The 23,569-nt window shown below is 53.2% G+C and overlaps 1 protein-coding gene across 3 annotated transcripts; it reads left to right on the forward strand.

Moving 5' to 3' along the window:
• Positions 1 to 8,071: 8,071 nt before the first annotated feature.
• mrps24 (mitochondrial ribosomal protein S24) lies at positions 8,072 to 23,201 on the forward strand. Of its 3 annotated transcripts, none has more exons than XM_085971145.1 (5): positions 8,072 to 8,146; positions 8,237 to 8,310; positions 9,710 to 9,778; positions 20,785 to 20,896; positions 21,795 to 23,201. In XM_085971145.1, exons 2-5 carry the CDS (start codon positions 8,248 to 8,250, stop codon positions 22,076 to 22,078), a joined length of 528 nt encoding a protein of 175 aa, XP_085827271.1. In that variant the 5' UTR covers positions 8,072 to 8,146; positions 8,237 to 8,247; the 3' UTR covers positions 22,079 to 23,201. The 3 variants fall into 3 exon arrangements, with proteins under 3 accessions (XP_085827271.1, XP_085827272.1, XP_085827273.1); XM_085971146.1 differs by lacking the exon at positions 8,072 to 8,146 and adding an exon at positions 8,466 to 8,584 and having other exon boundaries at positions 8,282 to 8,310; XM_085971147.1 differs by lacking the exons at positions 8,072 to 8,146; positions 8,237 to 8,310 and adding an exon at positions 12,038 to 12,171 and having other exon boundaries at positions 9,705 to 9,778.
• Positions 23,202 to 23,569: the final 368 nt, after the last annotated feature.

The following is a 23,569-nucleotide window of genomic DNA, read 5'->3' on the forward strand; positions in this document are numbered from 1 at the left end:
CTCTCCCGTCTTTCCCTCCCCCCTCCCTCTCCCCGTCTTTCCCTCCCCCGTCCCTCTCCCCGTCTTTCCCTCCCCCCCTCCCTCTCCCCGTCTTTCCCTCCCCCCCTCCCTCTCCCCGTCTTTCCCTCCCCCCGTCTTTCCCTCCCCCCCCTCTCCCCCTCCCCCCCCTCCCTCTCCCCGTCTTTCCCTCCCCCCGTCTTTCCCTCCCCCCTCCCTCTCCCCGTCTTTCCCTCCCCCCCTCCCTCTCCCCGTCTTTCCCTCCCCCCTCCCTCCCCCCGTCTTTCCCTCCCCCGTCTTTCCCTCCCCTCCCTCTCCCGTCTTTCCCTCCCCCCGTCTTTCCCTCCCCCCTCCCTCCCCCGTCTTTCCCTCCCCCCTCCCTCTCCCCGTCTTTCCTCCCCCCTCCCTCTCCCCGTCTTTCCCTCCCCCCTCCCTCTCCCCGTCTTTCCCTCCCCCCTCCCTCTCCCCGTCTTTCCCTCCCCCTCCCTCTCCCCGTCTTTCCCTCCCCCCTCCCTCTCCCCGTCTTTCCTCCCCCCTCCCTCTCCCCGTCTTTCCCTCCCCCCTCCCTCTCCCCGTCTTTCCCTCCCCCCTCCCTCTCCCCGTCTTTCCCTCCCTCTCCCCGTCTTTCCTCCCCCTCCCCGTCTTTCCCTCCCCCTCCCCGTCTTTCCCTCCCCCTCCCTCTCCCCGTCTTTCCCTCCCCCCTCCCTCTCCCCGTCTTTCCCTCCCACCTCCCTCTCCCCGTCTTTCCCTCCCCCCTCCCTCCCCCCGTCTTTCCCTCCCCCCTCCCTCCCCCCGTCTTTCCCTCCCCCCTCCTCCCCCCGTCTTTCCCTCCCCCCTCCCTCTCCCCGTCTTTCCCTCCCTCTCCCCGTCTTTCCCTCCCTCTCCCCGTCTTTCCCTCCCCCCTCCCTCTCCCCGTCTTTCCCTCCCCCCTCCCCCTCTTTCCCTCCCCCTCCCCGTCTTTCCCTCCCCCCCCCCGTCTTTCCCTCCCCCCCCGTCTTTCCCTCCCCCCCCCCGTCTTTCCCTCCCCCCCCCCGTCTTTCCCTCCCCCCCCCCCGTCTTTCCCTTCCCTCTCCCTCCCCCCTCCCTCTCCCCCCCCCTCCCTCTCCCCGTCTTTCCCTCCCCCCTCCCTCCCCCGTCTTTCCCTCCCCCCTCCCTCCCCCGTCTTTCCCTCCCCCCTCCCTCTCCCCGTCTTTCCCTTCCCCTCCCTCTCCCCGTCTTTCCCTCCCCCCCCCGTCTTTCCCTCCCCCCTCCCTCTCCCCGTCTTTCCCTCCCCCCTCCCCGTCTTTCCTCCCCCTCCCCCTCCCCGTCTTTCCTCCCCCCTCCCTCTCCCCGTCTTTCCCTCCCCCCCCTCCCCGTCTTTCCCTCCCCCCCCTCCCCGTCTTTCCCTCCCCCCGCCCTCTCCCCGTCTTTCCCTCCCCCCCCTCCCCGTCTTTCCCTCCCCCCTCCCTCTCCCCGTCTTTCCCTCCCCCTCCCTCTCCCCGTCTTTCCCTCCCCCTCCCTCTCCCCGTCTTTCCCTCCCCTCCCTCTCCCCGTCTTTCCCTCCCCCTCCCTCTCCCCGTCTTCCCCTCCCTCTCCCCGTCTTCCCCTCCCTCTCCCCGTCTTTCCCTCCCCCCTCCCTCTCCCCGTCTTTCCCTCCCCCCTCCCTCTCCCCGTCTTTCCCTCCCCCCTCCCTCTCCCCGTCTTTCCCTCCCCCCTCCCTCTCCCCGTCTTTCCCTCCCCCCTCCCTCTCCCCGTCTTCCCCTCCCTCTCCCCGTCTTTCCCTCCCCCTCCCCGTCTTTCCCTCCCCCTCCCCGTCTTTCCCTCCCTCTCCCCGTCTTTCCCTCCCCCCTCCCTCTCCCCGTCTTTCCCTCCCCCCTCCCTCTCCCCGTCTTTCCCTCCCTCTCCCGTCTTTCCCTCCCCCCTCCCTCCCCCCGTCTTTCCCTCCCCCCTCCCTCCCCCCGTCTTTCCCTCCCCCTCCCTCTCCCCGTCTTTCCCTCCCCCCTCCCTCTCCCCGTCTTTCCCTCCCTCTCCCCGTCTTTCCCTCCCGTCTTTCCCTCCCCGTCTTTCCCTCCCCCCTCCCTCTCCCCGTCTTTCCCTCCCCCCTCCCTCTCCCCGTCTTTCCCTCCCTCTCCCCGTCTTTCCCTCCCCCCTCCCTCCCCCCGTCTTTCCCTCCCCCCTCCCTCCCCCGTCTTTCCCTCCCCCTCCCTCTCCCCGTCTTTCCTCCCCCCTCCCTCTCCCCGTCTTTCCCTCCCTCTCCCCGTCTTTCCCTCCCCGTCTTTCCCTCCCCGTCTTTCCCTCCCCCCTCCCTCTCCCCGTCTTTCCCTCCCCCCTCCCTCTCCCCGTCTTTCCCTCCCCCCGTCTTTCCCTCCCCCCTCCCTCCGTCTTTCCCTCCCCCCTCCCCCTCCCCGTCTTTCCCTCCCCCCTCCCCCTCCTTCCCTCCCCCCCCGTCTTTCCCTCCCCCCCGTCTTTCCTCCCCCCTCCCTCTCCCCGTCTTTCCCTCCCCCCTCCCTCTCCCCCCTCCCTCTCCCCGTCTTTCCCTCCCCCCTCCCTCCCCCGTCTTTCCCTCCCCCCTCCCTCCCCCCGTCTTTCCCTCCGCCCTCCCTCTCCCCGTCTTTCCCTTCCCCTCCCTCTCCCCGTCTTTCCCTCCCCCCCCCCGTCTTTCCCTCCCCCCCCGTCTTTCCCTCCCCCCTCCCTCTCCCCGTCTTTCCCTCCCCCCTCCCTCTCCCCGTCTTTCCCTCCCCCCTCCCTCCTTTCCCTCCCCCCTCCCTCTCCCCGTCTTTCCCTCCCCCTCCCTCCTTTCCCTCCCCCCTCCCTCTCCCCGTCTTTCCCTCCCCCTCCCTCTCCCCGTCTTTCCCTCCCCCCTCCCCCTCCCCGTCTTTCCCTCCCCCCTCCCCTCCCCGTCTTTCCCTCCCCCCTCCCCCTCCCCGTCTTTCCCTCCCCCCTCCCCCTCCCCGTCTTTCCCTCCCCCCTCCCCCTCCCCGTCTTTCCCTCCCCCTCCCCGTCTTTCCCTCCCCCCCTCCCCCTCCCCGTCTTTCCCTCCCCGTCTTTCCCTCCCCCCTCCCTCTCCCCGTCTTTCCCTCCCCCTCCCTCTCCCCGTCTTTCCCTCCCCCTCCCTCTCCCCGTCTTTCCCTCCCCCCTCCCTGTCTTTCCCTCCCCCCTCCCTCTCCCCGTCTTTCCCTCCCTCTCCCCGTCTTTCCCTCCCTCTCCCCGTCTTTCCCTCCCCCCTCCCTCTCCCCGTCTTTCCCTCCCCCCTCCCTCTCCCCGTCTTCCCCTCCCTCTCCCCGTCTTTCCCTCCCCTCTCCCCCTCCCCGTCTTTCCCTCCCCCTCCCCCTCCCCGTCTTTCCCTCCCCCCTCCCCGTCTTTCCCTCCCCCCTCCCCCTCCCCCCTCCCCGTCTTTCCCTCCCCCCTCCCCGTCTTTCCCTCCCCCCTCCCCGTCCCCGTCTTTCCCTCCCCCCTCCCCCTCCCCGTCTTTCCCTCCCCCCTCCCCCTCCCCGTCTTTCCCTCCCCCCTCCCTCTCCCCGTCTTTCCCTCCCCCTCCCTCTCCCCGTCTTTCCCTCCCCCCTCCCCCTCCCGTCTTTCCCTCCCCCCTCCCTCTCCCCGTCTTTCCCTCCCCCCTCCCTCTCCCCGTCTTTCCCTCCCCCCCCTCCCCGTCTTTCCCTCCCCGTCTTTCCCTCCCCCCCCTCCCCGTCTTTCCCTCCCCCCTCCCTCTCCCCGTCTTTCCCTCCCCCCTCCCTCTCCCCGTCTTTCCCTCCCCCTCCCTCTCCCCGTCTTTCCCTCCCCCTCCCTCTCCCCGTCTTTCCCTCCCCCTCCCTCTCCCCGTCTTTCCCTCCCCCTCCCTCTCCCCGTCTTCCCCTCCCTCTCCCCGTCTTTCCCTCCCCTCTCCCCCTCCCCGTCTTTCCCTCCCCCCTCCCCGTCTTTCCCTCCCCCCTCCCCGTCTTTCCCTCCCCCCTCCCCGTCTTTCCCTCCCCCCTCCCCCTCCCCGTCTTTCCCTCCCCCCTCCCCGTCTTTCCCTCCCGTCTTTCCCTCCCCTCCCGTCTTTCCCTCCCTCTCCCGTCTTTCTCTCCCCCCTCCCTCCCTCTCCCCGTCTTTCCCTCCCCCCTCCCTCTCCCCGTCTTTCCCTCCCCCCTCCCTCTCCCCGTCTTTCCCTCCCTCTCCCCGTCTTCCCCTCCCTCTCCCCCTCCCCGTCTTCCCCTCCCTCTCCCCGTCTTCCCCTCCCTCTCCCCCTCCCTGTCTTCCCCTCCCTCTCCCCTCCCTGTCTTCCCCTCCCTCTCCCCCTCCCTGTCTTCCCCTCCCTCTCCCCCTCCCTGTCTTCCCCTCCCTCTCCCCCTCCCTCTCCCTGTCTTCCCCTCCCTCTCCCCGTCTTCCCCTCCCTCTCCCCCTCCCTCTCCCGTCTTCCCCTCCCTCTCCCCCTCCCTCTCCCCGTCTTTCCCTCCCCCTCCCTCTCCCCGTCTTTCCCTCCCCTCCCTCTCCCCGTCTTTCCCTCCCCTCCCTCTCCCCGTCTTTCCCTCCCCCTCCCCGTCTTTCCCTCCCCCCTCCCCGTCTTTCCCTCCCCCCTCCCCGTCTTTCCCTCCCCCCTCCCTCTCCCCGTCTTTCCCTCCCCCCTCCCTCTCCCCGTCTTTCCCTCCCCCCTCCCTCTCCCCGTCTTTCCTCCCCCCTCCCCGTCTTTCCCTCCCCCTCCCCGTCTTTCCCTCCCCCCTCCCTCTCCCCGTCTTCCCCTCCCTCTCCCCCTCCCTCTCCCCGTCTTTCCCTCTCTCTCCCCCTCCCTCTCCCCGTCTTTCCCTCCCCCCTCCCTCTCCCCGTCTTTCCCTCCCCCCTCCCTCTCCCCGTCTTTCCCTCTCTCTCCCCCTCCCTCTCCCCCTCCCTCTCCCGTCTTTCCCTCCCTCTCCCCGTCTTTCCCTCCCCCCTCCCTCTCCCCGTCTTTCCCTCCCCCCTCCCTCTCCCCGTCTTTCCCTCCCCCCTCCCTCTCCCCGTCTTTCCCTCCCCCCTCCCTCTCCCGTCTTTCCCTCCCCCCTCCCTCTCCCCGTCTTTCCCTCCCCCCTCCCTCTCCCCGTCTTCCCCCCCTCCCCCCTCCCTCTCCCCGTCTTCCCCCCCCTCTCCCCGTCTTCCCCCCTCCCTCTCCCTCTCCCCGTCTTCCCCTCCCCCCTCCCCTCCCTCTCCCCGTCTTCCCCTCCCCCCCCTCCCTCTCCCCGTCTTCCCCTCCCCCCTCCCTCTCCCCGTCTTTCCCTCCCCCCTCCCTCTTCCCCTCCTCCCCCTCCCTCTCCCCGTCTTTCCCTCCCCCCTCCCTCTCCCCGTCTTTCCCTCCCCCCTCCCTCTCCCCGTCTTTCCCTCCCCCCTCCCTCTCCCCGTCTTTCCCTCCCCCCTCCCTCTCCCCGTCTTTCCCTCCCCCCTCCCTCTCCCCGTCTTTCCCTCCCTCTCCTCTCCCCGTCTTCCCCTCCCTCTCCCCCTCCCTCTCCCCGTCTTTCCCTCCCTCTCCCCCTCCCTCTCCCCGTCTTTCCCTCCCTCTCCCCGTCTTTCCCTCCCCCTCCCCGTCTTCCCCCCTCCCCCCTCCCTCTCCCCGTCTTCCCCCCCTCCCCCCTCCTCTCCCCGTCTTCCCCCCCTCCCCCCTCCCTCTCCCCGTCTTCCCCCCCCTCTCCCCGTCTTCCCCCCCTCCCCCTCCCTCTCCCCGTCTTCCCCTCCCCCTTCCCCTCCTCCCCCTCCCCGTCTTCCCCTCCCCCCTCCCTCTCCCCGTCTTCCCCTCCCCCCCCTCCCCCCTCCCTCTCCCCGTCTTCCCCTCCCCCCCCTCCTCCCTCTCCCCGTCTTCCCCTCCCCCCCCTCCCCCCTCTCCCCGTCTTCCCCTCCCCCCTCCCTCTCCCCGTCTTTCCCTCCCCCCTCCCTCTCCCCGTCTTCCCCTCCCCCCTCCCTCTCCCCGTCTTCCCCTCCCTCTCCTCTCCCCGTCTTCCCCTCCCTCTCCCCGTCTTTCCCTCTCTCCCCCTCCCTCTCCCCCTCCCTCTCCCCGTCTTTCCCTCCCTCTCCCCGTCTTTCCCTCCCCCCTCCCTCTCCCCGTCTTTCCCTCCCTCTCCCCGTCTTCCCCCCCTCCCCCCTCCCTCTCCCCGTCTTCCCCCCCTCCCCCCTCCCTCTCCCCGTCTTCCCCCCCTCCCCCCTCCCTCTCCCCGTCTTCCCCCCCTCCCCCCTCCCTCTCCCCGTCTTCCCCCCCTCTCCCCGTCTTCCCCCCCCTCTCCCCGTCTTCTCCCCTCTCCCCCCCTCCCCCTCCTCCTCTCCCCGTCTTCCCCTCCCCCCTCCCTCTTCCCCTCCTCCCCCTCCCTCTCCCCCCCTCCCTCTCCCCGTCTTCCCCTCCCTCTCCCCCCTCCCTCTCCCCGTCTTCCCCTCCCCTCCCTCCCCCTCTTCCCCTCCCCGTCTTCCCCTCCCCCTCCCTCTCCCCGTCTTCCCGTCTTTCCCTCCCCCTCCCCGTCTTTCCCTCTCCCCGTCTTTCCCTCCGTCTTTCCCTCTCCCCGTCTTTCCCTCCCCCCCCTCCCTCTCCCCGTCTTCCCCTCCCCCCCCTCCCTCTCCCCGTCTTCCCCCCTCCCCCCTCCCTCTCCCCGTCTTCCCCTCCCCCCCCTCCTCCCTCTCCCCGTCTTCCCCTCCCCCCCTCCCCCCTCTCCCCGTCTTCCCCTCCCCCCTCCCTCTCCCCGTCTTTCCCTCCCCCCTCCCTCTCCCCGTCTTCCCCTCCCCCCTCCCTCTCCCCGTCTTCCCCTCCCTCTCCTCTCCCCGTCTTCCCCTCCCTCTCCCCGTCTTTCCCTCTCTCCCCCTCCCTCTCCCCCTCCCTCTCCCCGTCTTTCCCTCCCTCTCCCCGTCTTTCCCTCCCCCCTCCCTCTCCCCGTCTTCCCCCCCTCCCCCCTCCCTCTCCCCGTCTTCCCCCCCTCCCCCCTCCCTCTCCCCGTCTTCCCCCCCTCCCCCCTCCCTCTCCCCGTCTTCCCCCCCTCTCCCCGTCTTCCCCCCCCTCTCCCCGTCTTCCCCCCCCTCTCCCCGTCTTCCCCCCTCTCCCCCCCTCCCCCTCCTCCTCTCCCCGTCTTCCCCTCCCCCCTCCCTCTTCCCCTCCTCCCCCTCCCTCTCCCCCCCTCCCTCTCCCCGTCTTCCCCTCCCTCTCCCCCCTCCCTCTCCCCGTCTTCCCCTCCCCTCCCTCCCCTCCCCGTCTTCCCCTCCCCCTCCCTCTCCCCGTCTTCCCGTCTTTCCCTCCCCCTCCCCGTCTTTCCCTCTCCCCGTCTTTCCCTCCCCGTCTTTCCCTCTCCCCGTCTTTCCCTCCCCGTCTTTCCCTCTCCCCGTCTTTCCCTCCCCCCCCTCCCTCTCCCCGTCTTTCCCTCCCCCCCCTCCCTCTCCCCGTCCCTCCCTCCCCCCCCTCCCTCTCCCCGTCCCCCCCTCCCTCTCCCCGTCTTTCCCTCCCCCCCTCCCTCTCCCCGTCTTTCCCTCCCCCCCTCCCTCTCCCCGTCTTTCCCTCCCCCCCTCCCTCTCCCCGTCTTTCCCTCCCCCCCTCCCTCTCCCCGTCTTTCCCTCCCCCCCTCCCTCTCCCCGTCTTTCCCTCCCCCCCTCCCTCTCCCCGTCTTTCCCTCCCCCCCTCCCTCTCCCCGTCTTTCCCTCCCCCCCTCCCTCTCCCCGTCTTTCCCTCCCCCCCTCCCTCTCCCCGTCTTTCCCTCCCCCCCTCCCTCTCCCCGTCTTTCCCATCCCCTCCCCGTCTTTCCCATCCCAGCCCCTTCCCCATCTTTCTCCTATCCCCCCTTTCCCCATGGCCCTGGGCTGGCGGGGATTCTCTCTCTCTCTGTCTCGGTCACAGTGAAAGACACGGTCCCCGTCGCCAGAACTCCAAGCCCAAGAAAAGGCGCTGCTTTTAAAACCGATATCGCCGCTCAGGCGAACACCTCACTGTGCCATCTCTCACCGCTCGACGCTTCGTCTTCCCGCTTCTCAATTCCTCTCCGCATGCGCACAGCTCCCACCTCCGCCCCGCCGGCAACTCCGCATGCGCATAGTTCCCACCTCCGCCCCGCCGGCAACCCCGCATGCGCATAGTTCCCACCTCCGCCCCGCCGGCAACCCCGCATGCGCACAGCTCCATCCTCCGCCCCCCAGCGCGCGCAATGACCGTTGCCATAATCCCAACAAATTAGCGCAAACTGTTTCGTTCAGGGCTAATTTATTTGTAATTATTGAACAGCTTTTAATAACTATATCTGTGTGTGTATATATATATATATGAAATATATGTATCTGAAATATCGCAATCTGTTAGTTCGCAGCCCCATGATCCTATGCGAATCCAACATGGCGGCGCCCACAGTGGCTCGGAGTTGCCGCAATCTGCTGGTAAATAAATGGGTTTTTAAGATATTCAGAATCTTTTTTCATAATATTCATTCTGTGCCGTCGATGCTTGTTTTATAAAACTTATATTTGATCTGATATGAGTAACAGAAGAAATGAGTTGCTTATAACGATGTTTGCGGATATTTCTCCTCCAGTGGCACTGATGGTGATTGGGAGAATTGACTGTAATTTGTTAAAATAAAACACAGAAGCTGTCACAGATCAAATAAAACAGAAAATGCTAGAAATACATCACCATCTGGACAGAGACAAGGTAAATGAATAGTTTGAGGGCAAACCGTTCATCAGCATTCCTCGTTTGATTTTTCCCCTTTTGTGGCAGCTGAGAAGATCTGAAAAAAGACTTGCATTTCTATAGCGCCTTTCATGACCTCAGGACGTCCCAAAGTACTTTACAGCCAATGAAGTACTTTTTAAATTTAAATTCAGTCAATTAAATAAATCTGGAATTAAAAAGCTAGTATCAGTAATGAAACTACGTATTGTCTTAAAAACACACCTGGTTCACTAATGTCCTTTAGGCAAGGAAATCTGTTATTCTTACCTGGTCTGGCCTATATGTGACTCCAGACCCACAGCAAAGTGGTTGACCCTTGACTGCCCTCTGCCGTTCAAGAAGCAGCTCACCACCACTTGAGGCCAATTAGGGATGGGCAATAAATGCCAGCCTTGCCAGTGATGCCCACATCCCATGAACAAATAAAAAAAAGTGTAGTCACTAGGATTGTTCTCCTTGGAATAGAGAAGGTTAAGGGGAGATTTAATAGAGGTGTTCAAAATCATGAAGGGTTTTGATAGAGTAAATAAGGAGAAAATTTTTCCAGTGGCAGAAGGGTCATTAACCAGAGCACACAGATTTAAGGTAATTGGCAAAGGAACCAGAGGCGAGGTGAAGAGAATTGTTATGATCTGGAATGCACTGACTGGAAGCAGATTCAAGAATAACTTTCAAAAGGGAATTGGATAAATACTTGAAGGGGAAAATTTTGCAGGGCTAATGGGGAAAAGAGCAGGGAAATGGGACTAATTGGATAGGTCTTTCAAAGAGCCGGCACAGGCACGATGGGCCAAATGGCCTCCTTCTGTGCTGTATCATTCTATGATTCTATGAACTGGTCCTCTGCTGTGCTGCCATTCGTTCATGTGCATTAATAAATTAGCTGGTCAGTCATGACGGGTGTCGGCCTGCATGGAAGTGAAAGTATTTAGTCTAAACTATTGAGTGAAGGAAGACCAAGTTCAGTAAATCTTGCTGAGGAGGAAAACTTTGATTTCATGTGACTATTTCATGAAGTTAGCAATTTAAGCATGCATCAAGCTTCCTTTAAAAAAAAATTACCCAGTTTGAAGACACTAACACTGTAAACTGGAATTGCAGGTTTTGTCACCTTGGCGATGTGGGAGTGCGTGGAGCAGGAGTATTCAGACAACAGCATCATGCTTCAAGGTAAAAGGACTACAAGTATGAGTATCATTGTATCGGCTGGTTATGACTAATCCTCTGAGCAGTCGTAACATCATTTGAAGTCAAATGTCTGCGGTCACACTGAACTAACCTTTGACCTGAGGCAAACTTTGATGAACCTTTAACTGGTGAAAGAGGGAGAAGACAAAATGATGGAGGGGGTGGGGGGGAAAGTCTTGAGGACAAATGGAGAGGTAATTGACCAGAGGTCATACATTTAAAAGAATTGGCAAAAGAACTAGAGAGGACATGTACTTGAAGAGGACTCATTTGTAGGGTTATGGGGAAAAAGTTGGGGGGTGGATTTAAATTGGACGGCTCTTACAAAGAGCCAGCACAGGCACGACAGGCCGAATGGTCTCCTTCTGTGCTATAAGATTCTATGATTCTAATTGCAGGCAGTGAATTTCAAATGAATTCACTGTAGGTTTGTAGTCTAGAAATGGCTGCTGGCACTAGTAGCCAAAATCCGATTCTATTTCTCCATGTTTTTAAATCTAGTCTTCTGGTGCATGTTTAGAAAGGATTATTGCTTGTAACCATAATGTGAGTAATCGCTACAATTACTAATGCTTTCCAGTCTTCCCTAGTTACAACGTTCAGCTGCAGGTTAGAGTCTTTGACTTTCCCACTCATAATTGGGGAGTCCTATTTTCTGCCCGCTATTCCCATTCATAGTGTCACTCAAAGTAACAATTCTAGTCTGTCCCTAAACAACAGCTTAAAGTGTAAAACACTTGGAGATGTCAATAACAGCTCAACTATCTCCCACTATAATATTTAGGAGAGAATAAATTCAGTAGAGTCTAAAATTTTTCTCCCTCCACCATAACTCTGATTTATTTTTCCCCAACAATGCATGCCATCTTCCCACTTCCAATCTTGTGTCCCTGGTCTGTTGCACATCTCCTTCTGTCTTCAACCGCTATGCCCTTATACTGTGTGTAACCCCTTCACGGTTCTCTAGATATATGTGAGATGTGGTCTCTGTTGTAGACAGTATTCTATAGTCCAGTAAGGAGATCACTACTACAATGGCTTAATTCTAATGATCTTACTTTATAGTTTTAACGTCAGACAGTATAAGAAGATTACAGGTCAATGAACTAAATTAGACATTTGCATACATTAGAATGAATCTAGACATAATAAACATACATTCTCCATTTACATGGATTCAAAGAAGAATCTGTCCCTGTGTACAAATTCGAGTGCACTCTTTCGTTGGCGCGCTTAAGTTGGAGCTCATGGTATGTATAATGTCTGCAAGACTTACGACTCCGAACCCCTTCGTTGAATTCTCTTCACGATCACTGAATCCCACTTTGAGTTCTGGATGCAGAGCTACTAATACGAAGGGCGGCGGCCGAGTTTGGAAACCCGGGACGGGATGCAGCAGCCATTTGCCTCCTGAGCCCTCTTTTCAGAGCTCCTGCCCTCTTCTCTTCCAATCGCTCCTTTTTCCTGCTCGAAAACCCCGACTCCACCCCTTCCTCCTGGGGTTTCTGCCTGGAGACTGCGCAGCCTCACTGTCTGCAACAGTTGATACTGGTGCAGAATTATGGAAAGTCTGCTCTTAGTCACATTGTGTCCATAAAAGTTCTTGCTGTACCTTCACATGGGCAACTTTAACCCAGGGATTTATAACAATGATAATACAGTGTCTAAGTTAAAGATTGATAACCATACTTAGCGTACATAACATTTCCAGTGGGTATTACACTCTTTTCCCCCCCCCCCCCACCAAATATAGGCATGTCCCCATGACTAATGAACTTTACACATAAGGGGTTGCATGCTTCCCAACCATGTATAAAGGGAGGTAACATATCGAACCGTAGGGGCTATTATTACACTTGGCACTCCTAGTGTACTGTATGTCAATCTTTCAGGAACCTTCTTAACTCGCTGTGAGCTCCTTATTTCGGATACCCGGTCTTCAGTTCCTTCAACTACGTTGGAGGCGTTGGTTCCTTTGTTATCATGTCTTTCAGTCTCTTTTATCTCCTTCTCGGAAGCATCTGGTTCTTCCCAGACCATGTCCAAGTCTGAGCTAAATGGTTCAGACAATTCATCCAGATTCTGTCTTATGTGTCTTTCTGGGAGGTCGTACCATAGATCCCATTCTTCATCTTCCGACTCATCAGGTTCCTCATGATCCACACACTGTGTCATGGGTTTTCTGTCTTCTGGAACAAAGTTTTCCTGGTTTCTCGTTTTTTTTCTTCTTCTTCTCTGCAGGGTTCTCCTACTAGGTGTCGGCTCATTATCCGCTGGCGGATCCAGACGCACTTGCTGTCCCAATGGCAGGATATGATTCCGGTGCAGTATTTTTATGGGTCCATTCCCACCTGCAGGTTTTAGCCGAAACACAGGTAGTTGTGACATTTGACTTTCAACAATGTAAGGTGTAGAAGCCCAGCGGTCTGCTAACTTATGTTTCCCTTGAAGTCCTAGGTTCCGTATGAGAACTCGGTCACCAGGCATGAGTTGGGAAAAACGGATCTTCTGGTCATACCTCTGCTTATTTCCTTTATTCTGTTTGGCAGAAACAGACTCGGCAAGTTCATAAGCAGCTTGCAATTCCTTTCTCATGTCAGATACATACTTGAGGTAAGTTCTCTGTGATGTGCCATCACTGGATACTCCGAAACACAAATCCACCGGCATCCTCGCTTCACGTCCAAACATGAGGTAGTACGGTGAAAAACCAGTAGCGTCATTTCGGATACAATTATAAGAATGAACAAGATGTCCAATGTGCCGACTCCACTTGTTCTTTCGCTTTGAATCCAGCGTTCCAAGCATGTCTAACAAAGTACGGTTAAACCGCTCAGGTTGAGGATCTCCCTGAGGATGGTATGGCGTTGTTCTTGACTTCTCAATCCCGAGCATGGACAACAACTCATGTATAAGTCTACTTTCAAAGTCTCTACCTTGATCACTGTGTATTCGCTTTGGCAGTCCATAGTGGATGAAGTATTTCTCCCACAACACTTTGGCAACGGTGGATGCTTTCTGATCCTTTGTGGGAAAAGCTTGGGCGTAGCGAGTATAATGATCTGTAATGACCAAGACATTTGCGGTATTGCTGGAATCGGGTTCGATGGACAGAAAATCCATACAGACAAGGTCTAGAGGTCCATCACTTTGCATGTGAAACAGAGGAGCAACTCTTTTAGGTAAAGTCTTTCTCTGGACACAACGTGCACAGGACTTGCAGAACTCCTCAACCGCAGACTTCATACGCGGCCAATAGAATCTGTCCTTGACCAACCCATAGGTCTTATCTACTCCCAGATGACCTGCGTCATCATGCAAAGACTTCATCACTATTTCCCTGTACTTTTCAGGCAGGACCAACTGTGAATGACATGGTTTAGTGGGTGGGTGAGTGATTCTACACAACACTCCCTCTTTAATTTCCAAGTGGTCCCATTCTCTTAGGAGCAGACGACAGTCAGGATGTTTTGATTTGTTGATCTGTGTAATATCACCCAGACGGAGAGCTGAAAACACCTCATGAATACAGGGATCCTCCTGTTGTGCTTTGGATATTTCAGATGAACACAACATGGGTAAGTTTTGTACATCCAAACTGGAAAGGTTGCAAAATGCCTGGGGAACAGCATGCATTGACGCTCCCAAGTGGTCAATCTCTCGGGCATGAAATGAATTCTTTGGTCCACATACCACGGACATCTGACACATTACTTTCACATCTGCTGAAGCAACATCTTTCCACTCTGGTTTCTGGTAGTGTGGGCGACGAGACAGAGCATCTGCGTCAATGTTCTGGTTCCCAGGTCTGTACCTGAGACTAAAGTCATAAGCAGATAGTGCAGCAAGCCAGCGGTGGCCGGTGGCATCAAGTTTTGCCGAAGTCAACACATAGGTTAATGGATTATTGTCTGTCCTCACTTCAAACTTCGCTCCATACAGATAATCCTGCAGCTTATCCACCACCCCCCACTTCAACGCCAAGAATTCTAGCTTATGAGCTGGGTAGTTACGCTCTGATGGCGTAAGACTGCGACTGATGAACGCTACAGGTCTCAGTCCTGCTCCTTGGTCCTGATACAACACACCACCCAACCCTTCTTGACTGGCATCCACGTGTAGCACATATGGCAGCTGTGGGTTTGCAAAAGCCAACACGGGGGCTTGAGTAAGACTTTGCTTTAAGGTGTGGAAGGCCTCTTCGCATTTCTCATCCCATCTAACACCAAAAGGCTCAGAGGGTTTGAAGTAGTCCTTGTTCTCTTTACCTTTAGCCTTTTTCTTCCTCTCGGCTGGTGGGAGGTAACCAGCCAGCAGCTGATTCAGAGGATGGGCCACTTTGGAGTAATCCTGCACAAAGCGCCTGTAATATCCGCAGAACCCAAGAAATGACCGCAAGGCAGTCACTGTGTTCGGTTTGGGCCATGTGGTAACAGCTTCGATCTTGGATGGATCTGTGGCTACTCCATCCTGTGATACAATATGCCCCACATAGGACACGGATGTTTGGCAAAACTGACACTTGTCCAATGATAGCTTGAGACCTTCATCCTCCAGGCGACCAAGCACTTTCAGCAACCGAGCTTCGTGTTCTTCAAGGGTTGCCCCAAACACAGTGATATCGTCCAAGTACACCAATACTTCGAGCAAGTTCATGTCCCCAACTGTTTGTTCCATTATTCTTTGAAAAGTTGCTGGAGCACCTGAAACTCCCTGTGGCATCCTTTCAAATTGGTAGAACCCAACTGGACATATAAAGGCTGTCTTTTCTTTGTCCGATTCACTCATCGGTATTTGGTAGTATCCACTTCTGAGATCCAACACACTGAACCACTTGCTTCCATTAAGACAAGCCAGTGCATCCTCAATTCTTGGAACGGTATATTGGTCGGGAATAGTACGTCTGTTAAGCGTCCTAAAGTCCACACACATCCGAATCTTTCCGTTATTTTTCCTCACCACCACTATAGGAGATGCATAAGGACTCCTGGACTCGGTAATGATCTCGGCTTCTTTTAACTGCGACAGGTGCTGTCTCACTGCTTCGATGTAAGCTGGTGCCAGCCGTCAAGACCTCTCCCAAAAGGGTTTATCCTCGGTAATTCTGATAGAATGGCGAGTACTCTTACTACAACCAACATCAAACTCATGAGTAGAGAAAACTCCTCTCCGCTCCATCATCTTCCTGACTAATCGGTCCTTCCATTCTTTAGGAACGAATGAATCTCCAAAGTTGAAGGAGGAGGGTGTCAGATCTCCGGTTGAGTTAACTTTGGACTCTTCCTTCACATGTGACGACAGTACATTTACAGGAAACAGATGCGCAATCGGCATTCCTTTCCTCAATGTGATTCCTTTGCCTGACATATTCCTCACGGTCACTGTAACTCTCCTTGACATCACAGCTGTCGGGGTCTGCAACTCTGGTCTCACCAGAAGCTCATTTGGAAACTGTGACTCTTCTGCAGGATCATCAGGTGACTCTATCAGAATGGCTTCAGTACCTGGCGTTCCAGGGAATTTTGGTATCCCAGAGATTCTAGCCACTCCAGGACGCAGGGTGATAGGTTTGGCTCGAACGTACCACACAGTTCCTCTTTTGCTATCATCTACGTCGGAAGAAAGTTCAGGCAGTTTCTCAAAAGCCTTTTTGAAAACAGGGTGAATGTGTCTGGTGCTCAAGAAGTTTTCACCTCCCTGCTCTTTGCAGCTTGTCAGGAGTCGTCTCACTATGGGTGTATTACTGCCAACCAGTATGGAAACCTCACCTTTCACCATGGGGTCAGGGCAAACCAACACAAGTGCATCAATGGTCTCAGTGGTCCCTACATCAGCTTCCAAGAACTCCAACCTCAGCGACAAATAGCCATCATATGGGTAATCAGCAGGACTAAGGCCCCAGATCTGCAGAAGACTGATTGGGGTTAACAGCAAATGCGTCAGGTATCGCTCATAGAAGGATCTGTACAGTATGGTAACCTGAGAACCCGTGTCGAGGATAGCTTTAGTATAAATGCCTTCAATCTGTATTGATACAGCAGAACTCGGCCCTACTAAACCTTCAGGTATGATGTCTTTCATATCCCCTCGTCTATTATTGCACTTAGCGGAACATGTCTTAACTACAGGGACAGCAGGCCGTTCCGTTACTGTGCCCCTTTGTAGTTTCCCGACTTCTTGGTAAGTTTTATGAGACGGTCATTTACTTTTTTTAGATTTTCCTCACCTCTACATTCTCGCTTGAAATGTCCATCCTTTCCACAGTTATAACAAAAGACTCCAGGTCTATCTCCTTCATGGGGATATCCTTTAGAAGAATCATTCATTTTGCTGTTAGACTTCGCAGGGTGTTCAACCTTTTGCACCCGTGCGTCATCCCTTTCTGTGTTGGGCTTAGACCGAAAATATGCCATCTCGGCTCTCATGACATTTATTTCCTTCTTCAGCTGTTCCATCTCAGGGTTGACATCACCCTTAGGAGTAGGAACTGTAACAGGAGTCACAAGCTTGGACATCACAGCACTCTTTGCTACATTCCGGGCCTGAAGCATATCCTCCTCCTCTCTGACTTCCCTTAGCAGCTCAGTGAAGGTAGGTGGATCTCGCAACTTATGGGTCATGCGTATGCGAAGATTCATTTCAGGCAACTCAATCCCTCTTTTCCGTAACATACAATGCAGCAGTTTGTCTATTCTCAGCAGATAACTGGACAGCTTCTCTCCCTCACATTGGAATGTGCTTCTGAATCTCATCAAATCTGAAATGGTTTCAGTAGTTCCAAAGGCAGTTTCTAGAGCCTGCATGTAGTCAAAGGAAGTAGCAGAGGTGTTCTGCGCCTTTAAGAATCTTACAATGTCAGCAGCAGGACCCTTAAGGCTTTCTACTATTCTCTGCCTCTTCACATTGTCACTGCACTGCCACTCCTCTAGCAGAGGCAGGGTCTGCTCAGCCCAGGCGTCGTACTCCTCTTCCCCACTGGGAGTTGGTCTCACTCCTGAGAACATATGGAGCTTACGGTATCCCTGAGCCTCGAAGGGCAGATTGGTGCATTTATCCACCAGAGAACTAATGGCACTGACCAACTGAGTGTTCATATCCAGGGCCGAAGGACCTATCAGACCTTTGACATCAGCAACAGTCTTTCCTTCTTGTCTCAAGAATGACAACAACTTGGTCTGAAACCCTTCTTCTTCCTTAGTAGTAATAGGGACAAACTGAACTGGCCAGGGACCAGCCTCTTCAGAAAGCCCAACTGCCTCAGGTAAACCATGACCTCTCAGGTTCTCTGATGTCTGGATCAACACAAACTGCTTCTTAGTAGCTGTATCCAAGCAGCGCTCAACTATCCTAACCTTTCCAAAGGCTTTGACACAATTCAGAGCCCTTAGCAAGACATCATCAGGGTCATCGTTAGCAACACCATTCAGCACAATGACATGGGTAGTAGCTATCTGCTTCCGTTTGCACCAAGCTTCAACCTCAATAACATCCATCTTTTATGCTCAAAACAGCCCAGTAGAAACCACAAACCACTCTCTTAGCAATGAGCATTCAATACTGTTAGTTTACTGACATAAATAGACCACGATCCCGGACGAGCCCCCAAAATGTAATCCCTTCACGGTTCTCTAGATATATGTGAGATGTGGTCTCTGTTGTAGACAGTATTCTATAGTCCAGTAAGGAGATCACTACTACAATGGCTTAATTCTAATTATCTTACTTTATAGTTTTAATGTCAGACAGTATAAGAAGATTACAGCTCAATGAACTGAATTAGACATTTGCATACATTAGAATGAATCTAGACATAATAAACATACATTCTCCATTTACATGGATTCAAAGGAGAATCTGTCCCTGTGTCCAAATTCGAGTGCACTCTTTCGTTGGCGCGCTTAAGTTGAAGCTCATGGTATGTATAATGTCTGCAAGACTTACGACTCCGAACCCCTTCGTTGAATTCTCTTCACGATCACTGAATCCCACTTTGAGTTCTGGATGCAGAGCTACTAATACGAAGGGCGGCAGCCGAGTTTGGAAACCCAGGACAGGATGCAGCAGCCATTTGCCTCCTGAGCCCTCTTTTCAGAGCTCCTGCCCTCTTCTCTTCCAGTCGCTCCTTTTTCCCGCTTGAAAACCCCGACTCCACCCCTTCCTCCTGGGGTTTCTGCCTGGAGACTGCGCAGCCTCACTGTCTGCAACAGTTGACACTGGTGCAGAATTATGGAAAGTCTGCTCTTAGTCACATTGTGTCCATAAAAGTTCTTGCCGTACCTTCACATGGGCAACTTTAACCCAGGGATTTATAACAATGATAATACAGTGTCTAAGTTAAAGATTGATAACCATACTTACAGCGTACATAACATTTCCAGTGGGTATTACATGTAGAATTAAGAACATAAGAAATAGGAGCAGGAGTAGGCCAATCGGCCCCTCGAGCCTGCTCCGCCATTTAATAAGATCATGGCTGATCTGATCCTAACCGCCAATCTACTATCACAGAACCATCTCCTGAATCTAACAGAATTAGACACACGAAATAGGAGCAGGATCAGGCTACACGGCCCCTGGGCCCGCTCCGCTACCCACAGGGCCATGTCCGATCCGAACCTAGACTCCTGTCCAAATTCCTGCCTGCTCCCCGTAACCCTTAATTCCCTTTACTTCTAGGAAACTGTCTATTTCTGTTTTAAATTTATGTAATGATGTAGCTTCTACAGCTTTTTGGGGCAGCATATTCCATGGACCTACCACCCTCTGAGTGAAGTAGTTCCTCCTCATCTCAGTTTTGAAAGAGCAGCCCCTTATTCTAAGACTACGCCCCCTAGTTCTAGTTTCACCCATCATCGGGAACATCCTCCCCGCATCCACCCGATCCAACCCCTTCACAATCTTAGATGTTTCAATAAGATCGCCTCTCATTCTTCTGAACTCCAATGAGTAGAGTCCCAATCTACTCAACCTCTCCTCATATGTCCATCCCCTCATCCCCGGGATTAACCGAGTGAACCTTCTTTGTACTGACTCGAGAGCAAGTATGTCTTTTCTTAAGTATGGACACCAAAACTGTATGCAGTATTCCAGGTGCGGTCTCACCAATACCTTGTACAACTGAAGCAATACCTCCCTATTTTTATATTCTATCCCCCTAGCAATGAAAGCCAACATTCCATTGGCCTTCTTAATCACTTGCTGCACCTGCATACTAACCTTTTGAGTTTTGTGCACCAGGACCCCCAGATCCCTTTGTACTTCAGTACTTTCCAGTTTCTTGCCATTAAGATAATAACTTGCTCTATGATTTTTCCTGCCAAAGTGCATAACCTCACACTTTCCAGTATTGTATTCCATCTGCCAAATCTCTGCCCACTTACTTAGCCTGTCTATGTCCCCTTGCAGGTTTTTTATGTCCTCCTCACTCACTACTTTCCCTCCCATCTTAGTATCATCTGCAAACTTTGATATGTTACACTCGGTCCCCTCCTCCAAATCGTTAATATAGATTGTAAAGAGTTGGGGACCCAGCACTGACCCCTGCGGAACACTAGTCACTGATTGCCAGTCTGAGAATGAACCATTTATCCCAACTCTCTGCCTTCTGTTAGATAGCCAATCCTCTATCCATGCCAGAATATTACCCCCAATCCCGTGATTTTTTATCTTAAGCAATAATCTTTTGTGTGGCACCTTGTCAAATGCCTTTTGGAAGTCTAAATACACTACGTCCACTGGTTCCCCTTTATCCACCCTATATGTCACTTCCTCAAAGAACTCCAGCAAATTTGTCAAACATGACTTCCTCTTCATAAAACCATGCTGACTTTGTCCTATTAAATTATGATTATCCAAATGTCCTGTTACTGTCTCCTTAATAATGGACCCCAAAATTTTACCTACCACAGATGTTAGGCTAACCGGTCTATAGTTTCCAGCCTCCTGTCTACTGCCCTTTTTAAATAAGGGTGTTACATTAGCAGTTTTCCAGTCTGCCGGGACCTTTGCTGAGTCCAGGGAGTTTTGGAAAATTATTACTAATGCATCCACAATCCCTACCGCCACTTCCCTCAAGACCCTAGGACGTAAGCCATCAGGGCCAGGTGATTTATCCGCCTTGAGTCCCATTATTTTACCGAGTACCACTTCCTTAGTGATTTTGATCGTGTTTAGCTCCTCCCCCCCCCCCCCCCCATAGCCCCCTGTTTGTCCAGTGTTGGGATATTCTTAGTGTCTTCTACTGTAAAGACTGATACAAAATATTCATTGTGTTTTTGCCATCTCCATATTTCCCACCATTAATTTCCCAGTCTCATCCTCTAAGGGACCAACATTTACTTTAGCCACCCTTTTTCTTTTTATATAACTATAAAAACTCTTACTATCTGTTTTTATATTCTCTTCCTAAACGTACCTGTTTGACTGCCTAAAGTTACCTCTGCTAACTCCTACTTCCTGCTCGGTGTTCACCACTTCTACTACACTTCCATCTACAAGATGCACTGCAGCAACTCGCCAAGGCTTCTTCGACAGCACCTCCCAAACCCGCGACCTATTCCACCTAGAAGGACAAGGGCAGCAGGCGCGTGGGAACACCACCACCTCCAAGTTCCCCTCCAAGTCATACATCATCCTGACTTGAAAATATATTGCCGTTCCTTCATCGTCGTTGGATCAAAATCCTGGAACTCCCTCCGTAACAGCACTGTGGGAGTACCTTAACTGCATGGACTGCAGCGGTTCAAGACAGAGGCTCACCACCACCTTCTCGAGGGCAATAAATGCTTGCTTTGCCAGAGACATCCACATCCTAGAAACTAATTTTAAAAAATGCACCCTAGGGCATTTCATGATGCAACACTTGCTATCCAACTGTTGAATTCTGTGCAGTGTATTGTGTGTGTGTTTTGTTCTGATTTTGAGAGAAATGGACTGAAAGATTCAGTGTAATAAGCAATAGACACTAAAACATGGACTCCTTTTTCCAGAACCGCGCTGCCCGAGTTCGTGTTGCCAAGGGTGATAAGCCAGTTACCTACGAACAGGCACATCCACCTCACTTCATTGCTCACAGGAAAAGTTGGCTGTCCCAACACACAAGTAAGTGACTTGTAAGTGATTGTTCTCTGAGAAGTGATTGAGTAGCCTAGGCCTATATTCCCTAAAGTTTACAAGAATGAGAAGTGATCTCATTGAAAAGTATACTCATTGAAAAGTATAAAATGCTTAGAGGGCTTGACAGGGTAGATGCAGGGAGGATGTTTCCCCTGGCTGGGAAGTCTAGAACTAGGAGTCACAGTCTCAGAATAAGCGGTCGGCCATTTAGGACTGAGATGAGAAATTTCTTCACTGAGGGTGGTGAATCTTTGGCATTCTCTACCCCAGAGAGTTGTGGAGGCTCAGTTGTTGAATATATTCAAGACAGAGATTGAAAGATTTTTGGATCCCAAGGGAAATGGCGATAGTGGAGTTAAGGTAGATCAGCCACGATGTAATTGAATGGCGGAGGTTAGAAGGGCCTACTCCTGCTCCTATTTCTTATGTAACTTTATTTTCTTTCTTTGGATGCAGCATTGCCTTCTGCATGCGGCTCTTTGAAATGCCCCGGGAACACCGTAAAAGTAGTAGTTAATAAAAATGCAGTGAATGTACTTAGGGCAATAAAATTGTTTACAGCTTCCCAATAAACCACTAACAGAATAGCTTGTTAAAGAAGTTAATGCATATTAATATTAAATTAGATACGGTTGAAAGATTTATATTTAAAAGCTATTTAATCTGCTTATGCTGTTCTTTTTTCAAATAGTTCTACCCTCTATTAAGTGAAATATTAATCAGGCACACAAGAGGTTCTGGGCAGATCTGCCTGAGGGTGGCGCTGTTGAGGGCAGTCTGGTAAATACTTGTGTTGTGATTTGGAATTAGCTGAATGTCGCCTGAGAGCTGCCAGTGCAGCACACAGTTAAAAAGGATATTAAATATCTTCAACTTGATTCAGGCAATCTGGATAGCGAAGAAGGAGCTGCGGACCGCACGATAGAAGATGTTTTCATCCGCAAGTTTATTTATGGAACGTTCCACGGATGTCTGGCCAACGAAGTGGTGATGAAGAGAAGAGCAAACGTCATTGTCATCTGCGCCATCTTCATTCAGAAACTGCCGCCGCAAAAGTTCTATTTTCTGATAGGCTATACCGAGACTCTCCTCTCCTACCTGTATAAATGTCCAGTCAAGATGGAAGTGCAGACGGTGGATAAGAAGATTGTGTATAAATACATCTAACTGTACGCGCAGAAACAATACCTCATCATTAAATGAGTGGTATTGCCTGGTTGTTTTGTTAATTGAAAGAAAAGCTCAGCTCTAGATATTTCAGACGCTAAATGGAAAGTGCTGCAGTGATTTACACATGGTAGTTTTCTTCACCACTGTAATCTAATATTGTTCCTTCAGCTGCCTTCGCAGAAATCATACTACGTTCTTGGGTGTAACACAGATTAAAAGCCACGGGCTTTTTGTGATATATAGGAGTCAGGCTACTGCCATTGAACTCTATGCCATCTCTAATGCAAGAAGTTACAAGGCACGACAGAACTCTCAGAGCAACTCAATGGAGACCAGTAAGTCACTGAACGCGCCAATCATCTGTGACTGCAGGTAGCACCCACACTGAAATCAGCTAGAAAAATCATCTTTCATATGGTAGTGACAAAGCAAATCAAATGTCACTATCTAAGTCCGATATCCAGGCCGAAGCTTCCCGTGTAACAGCGTGAATTTTATGTAGATTGCCTGTGAATTTCCTCACACCTATAATCAGAAAGGCTAAATGGAATGTTGGCCTTTGTCTCCAGGGGGCTGGAACACAAAGGGGTAGAAGTTATGTTACAGCAATATAAAGCTCTGGTTAAACCACATCTGGGGTACTGCCTTCAGTTCTGGGCACCGCCCCCTCGGGAAGGATATGACTGCAGTGTGTCCTAAGGGCAGCAGGAGGAAAACTGGTAAAACTAATCGTAAATACCACCTGAACCCACTCTCTCTCGATTGGGAAATAGTTGTGGTTGACTTGTATGTGAGGGAAATACATTATAAATGGGTGTCCAGTGGGTAGTGGCAGTCGTGTGTTAGTGTGGACTAATGGAGCCACAGCCAGTCTCTCTGGAATCGAGGTGGGGGACAAGAAAGAAGTCCCTGAACTCTGCAGCATTTTCCATTTGGCAGCATCTCTGTGCATTGCACCACCAGATTGTCATATAACCCGTCACGTCAAAAGAACATTGTACCAAACTGATGTAAAATTCTAAAGCACACCATGGCCATTTTACTGTTAAAAGGGACTATCTACTATTGTAAGTGTGCTGCACAATTGAAGTCTTGTATTAATAAATAGCTTGCTGTAAAATCCTGGAACTACATGGGCTGTAATCCATTCAACAGTCACCAGTTGAATATGTTAATCATAGTTTGGAAACACAAGGAAAGCTGATGTTCAGTGTGAGGTTTCAACCACTGGAAGTAGAAGGGCCAGTAACGTAAGCTGCCCGCTACACGTGCATCCCTTCACTGCACGAGGACAGCAGCAAACCTGCATTTTCTTGGACCGGTTTGAGATTTGCTTTTAAGACAAAGTTCCTAATCTGAAACCAGCATCTTTTAAAGGTCAAGGTCTCTTACAGACAGGAAGACAAAAAGAATCTGAAGGCACAACTCAGCTTGGGTTACAGTAGAGTAACTCCCAGCGGTGGATCAGACCCGGCAGTGAAGTAGTGC

Source organism: Somniosus microcephalus, chromosome 30 (genome assembly GCF_052327205.1).
Source record: "Somniosus microcephalus isolate GS21.2 chromosome 30, FLI_Smic_1.0, whole genome shotgun sequence".
NCBI classification, from domain to species: Eukaryota; Metazoa; Chordata; class Chondrichthyes; order Squaliformes; family Somniosidae; genus Somniosus; species Somniosus microcephalus.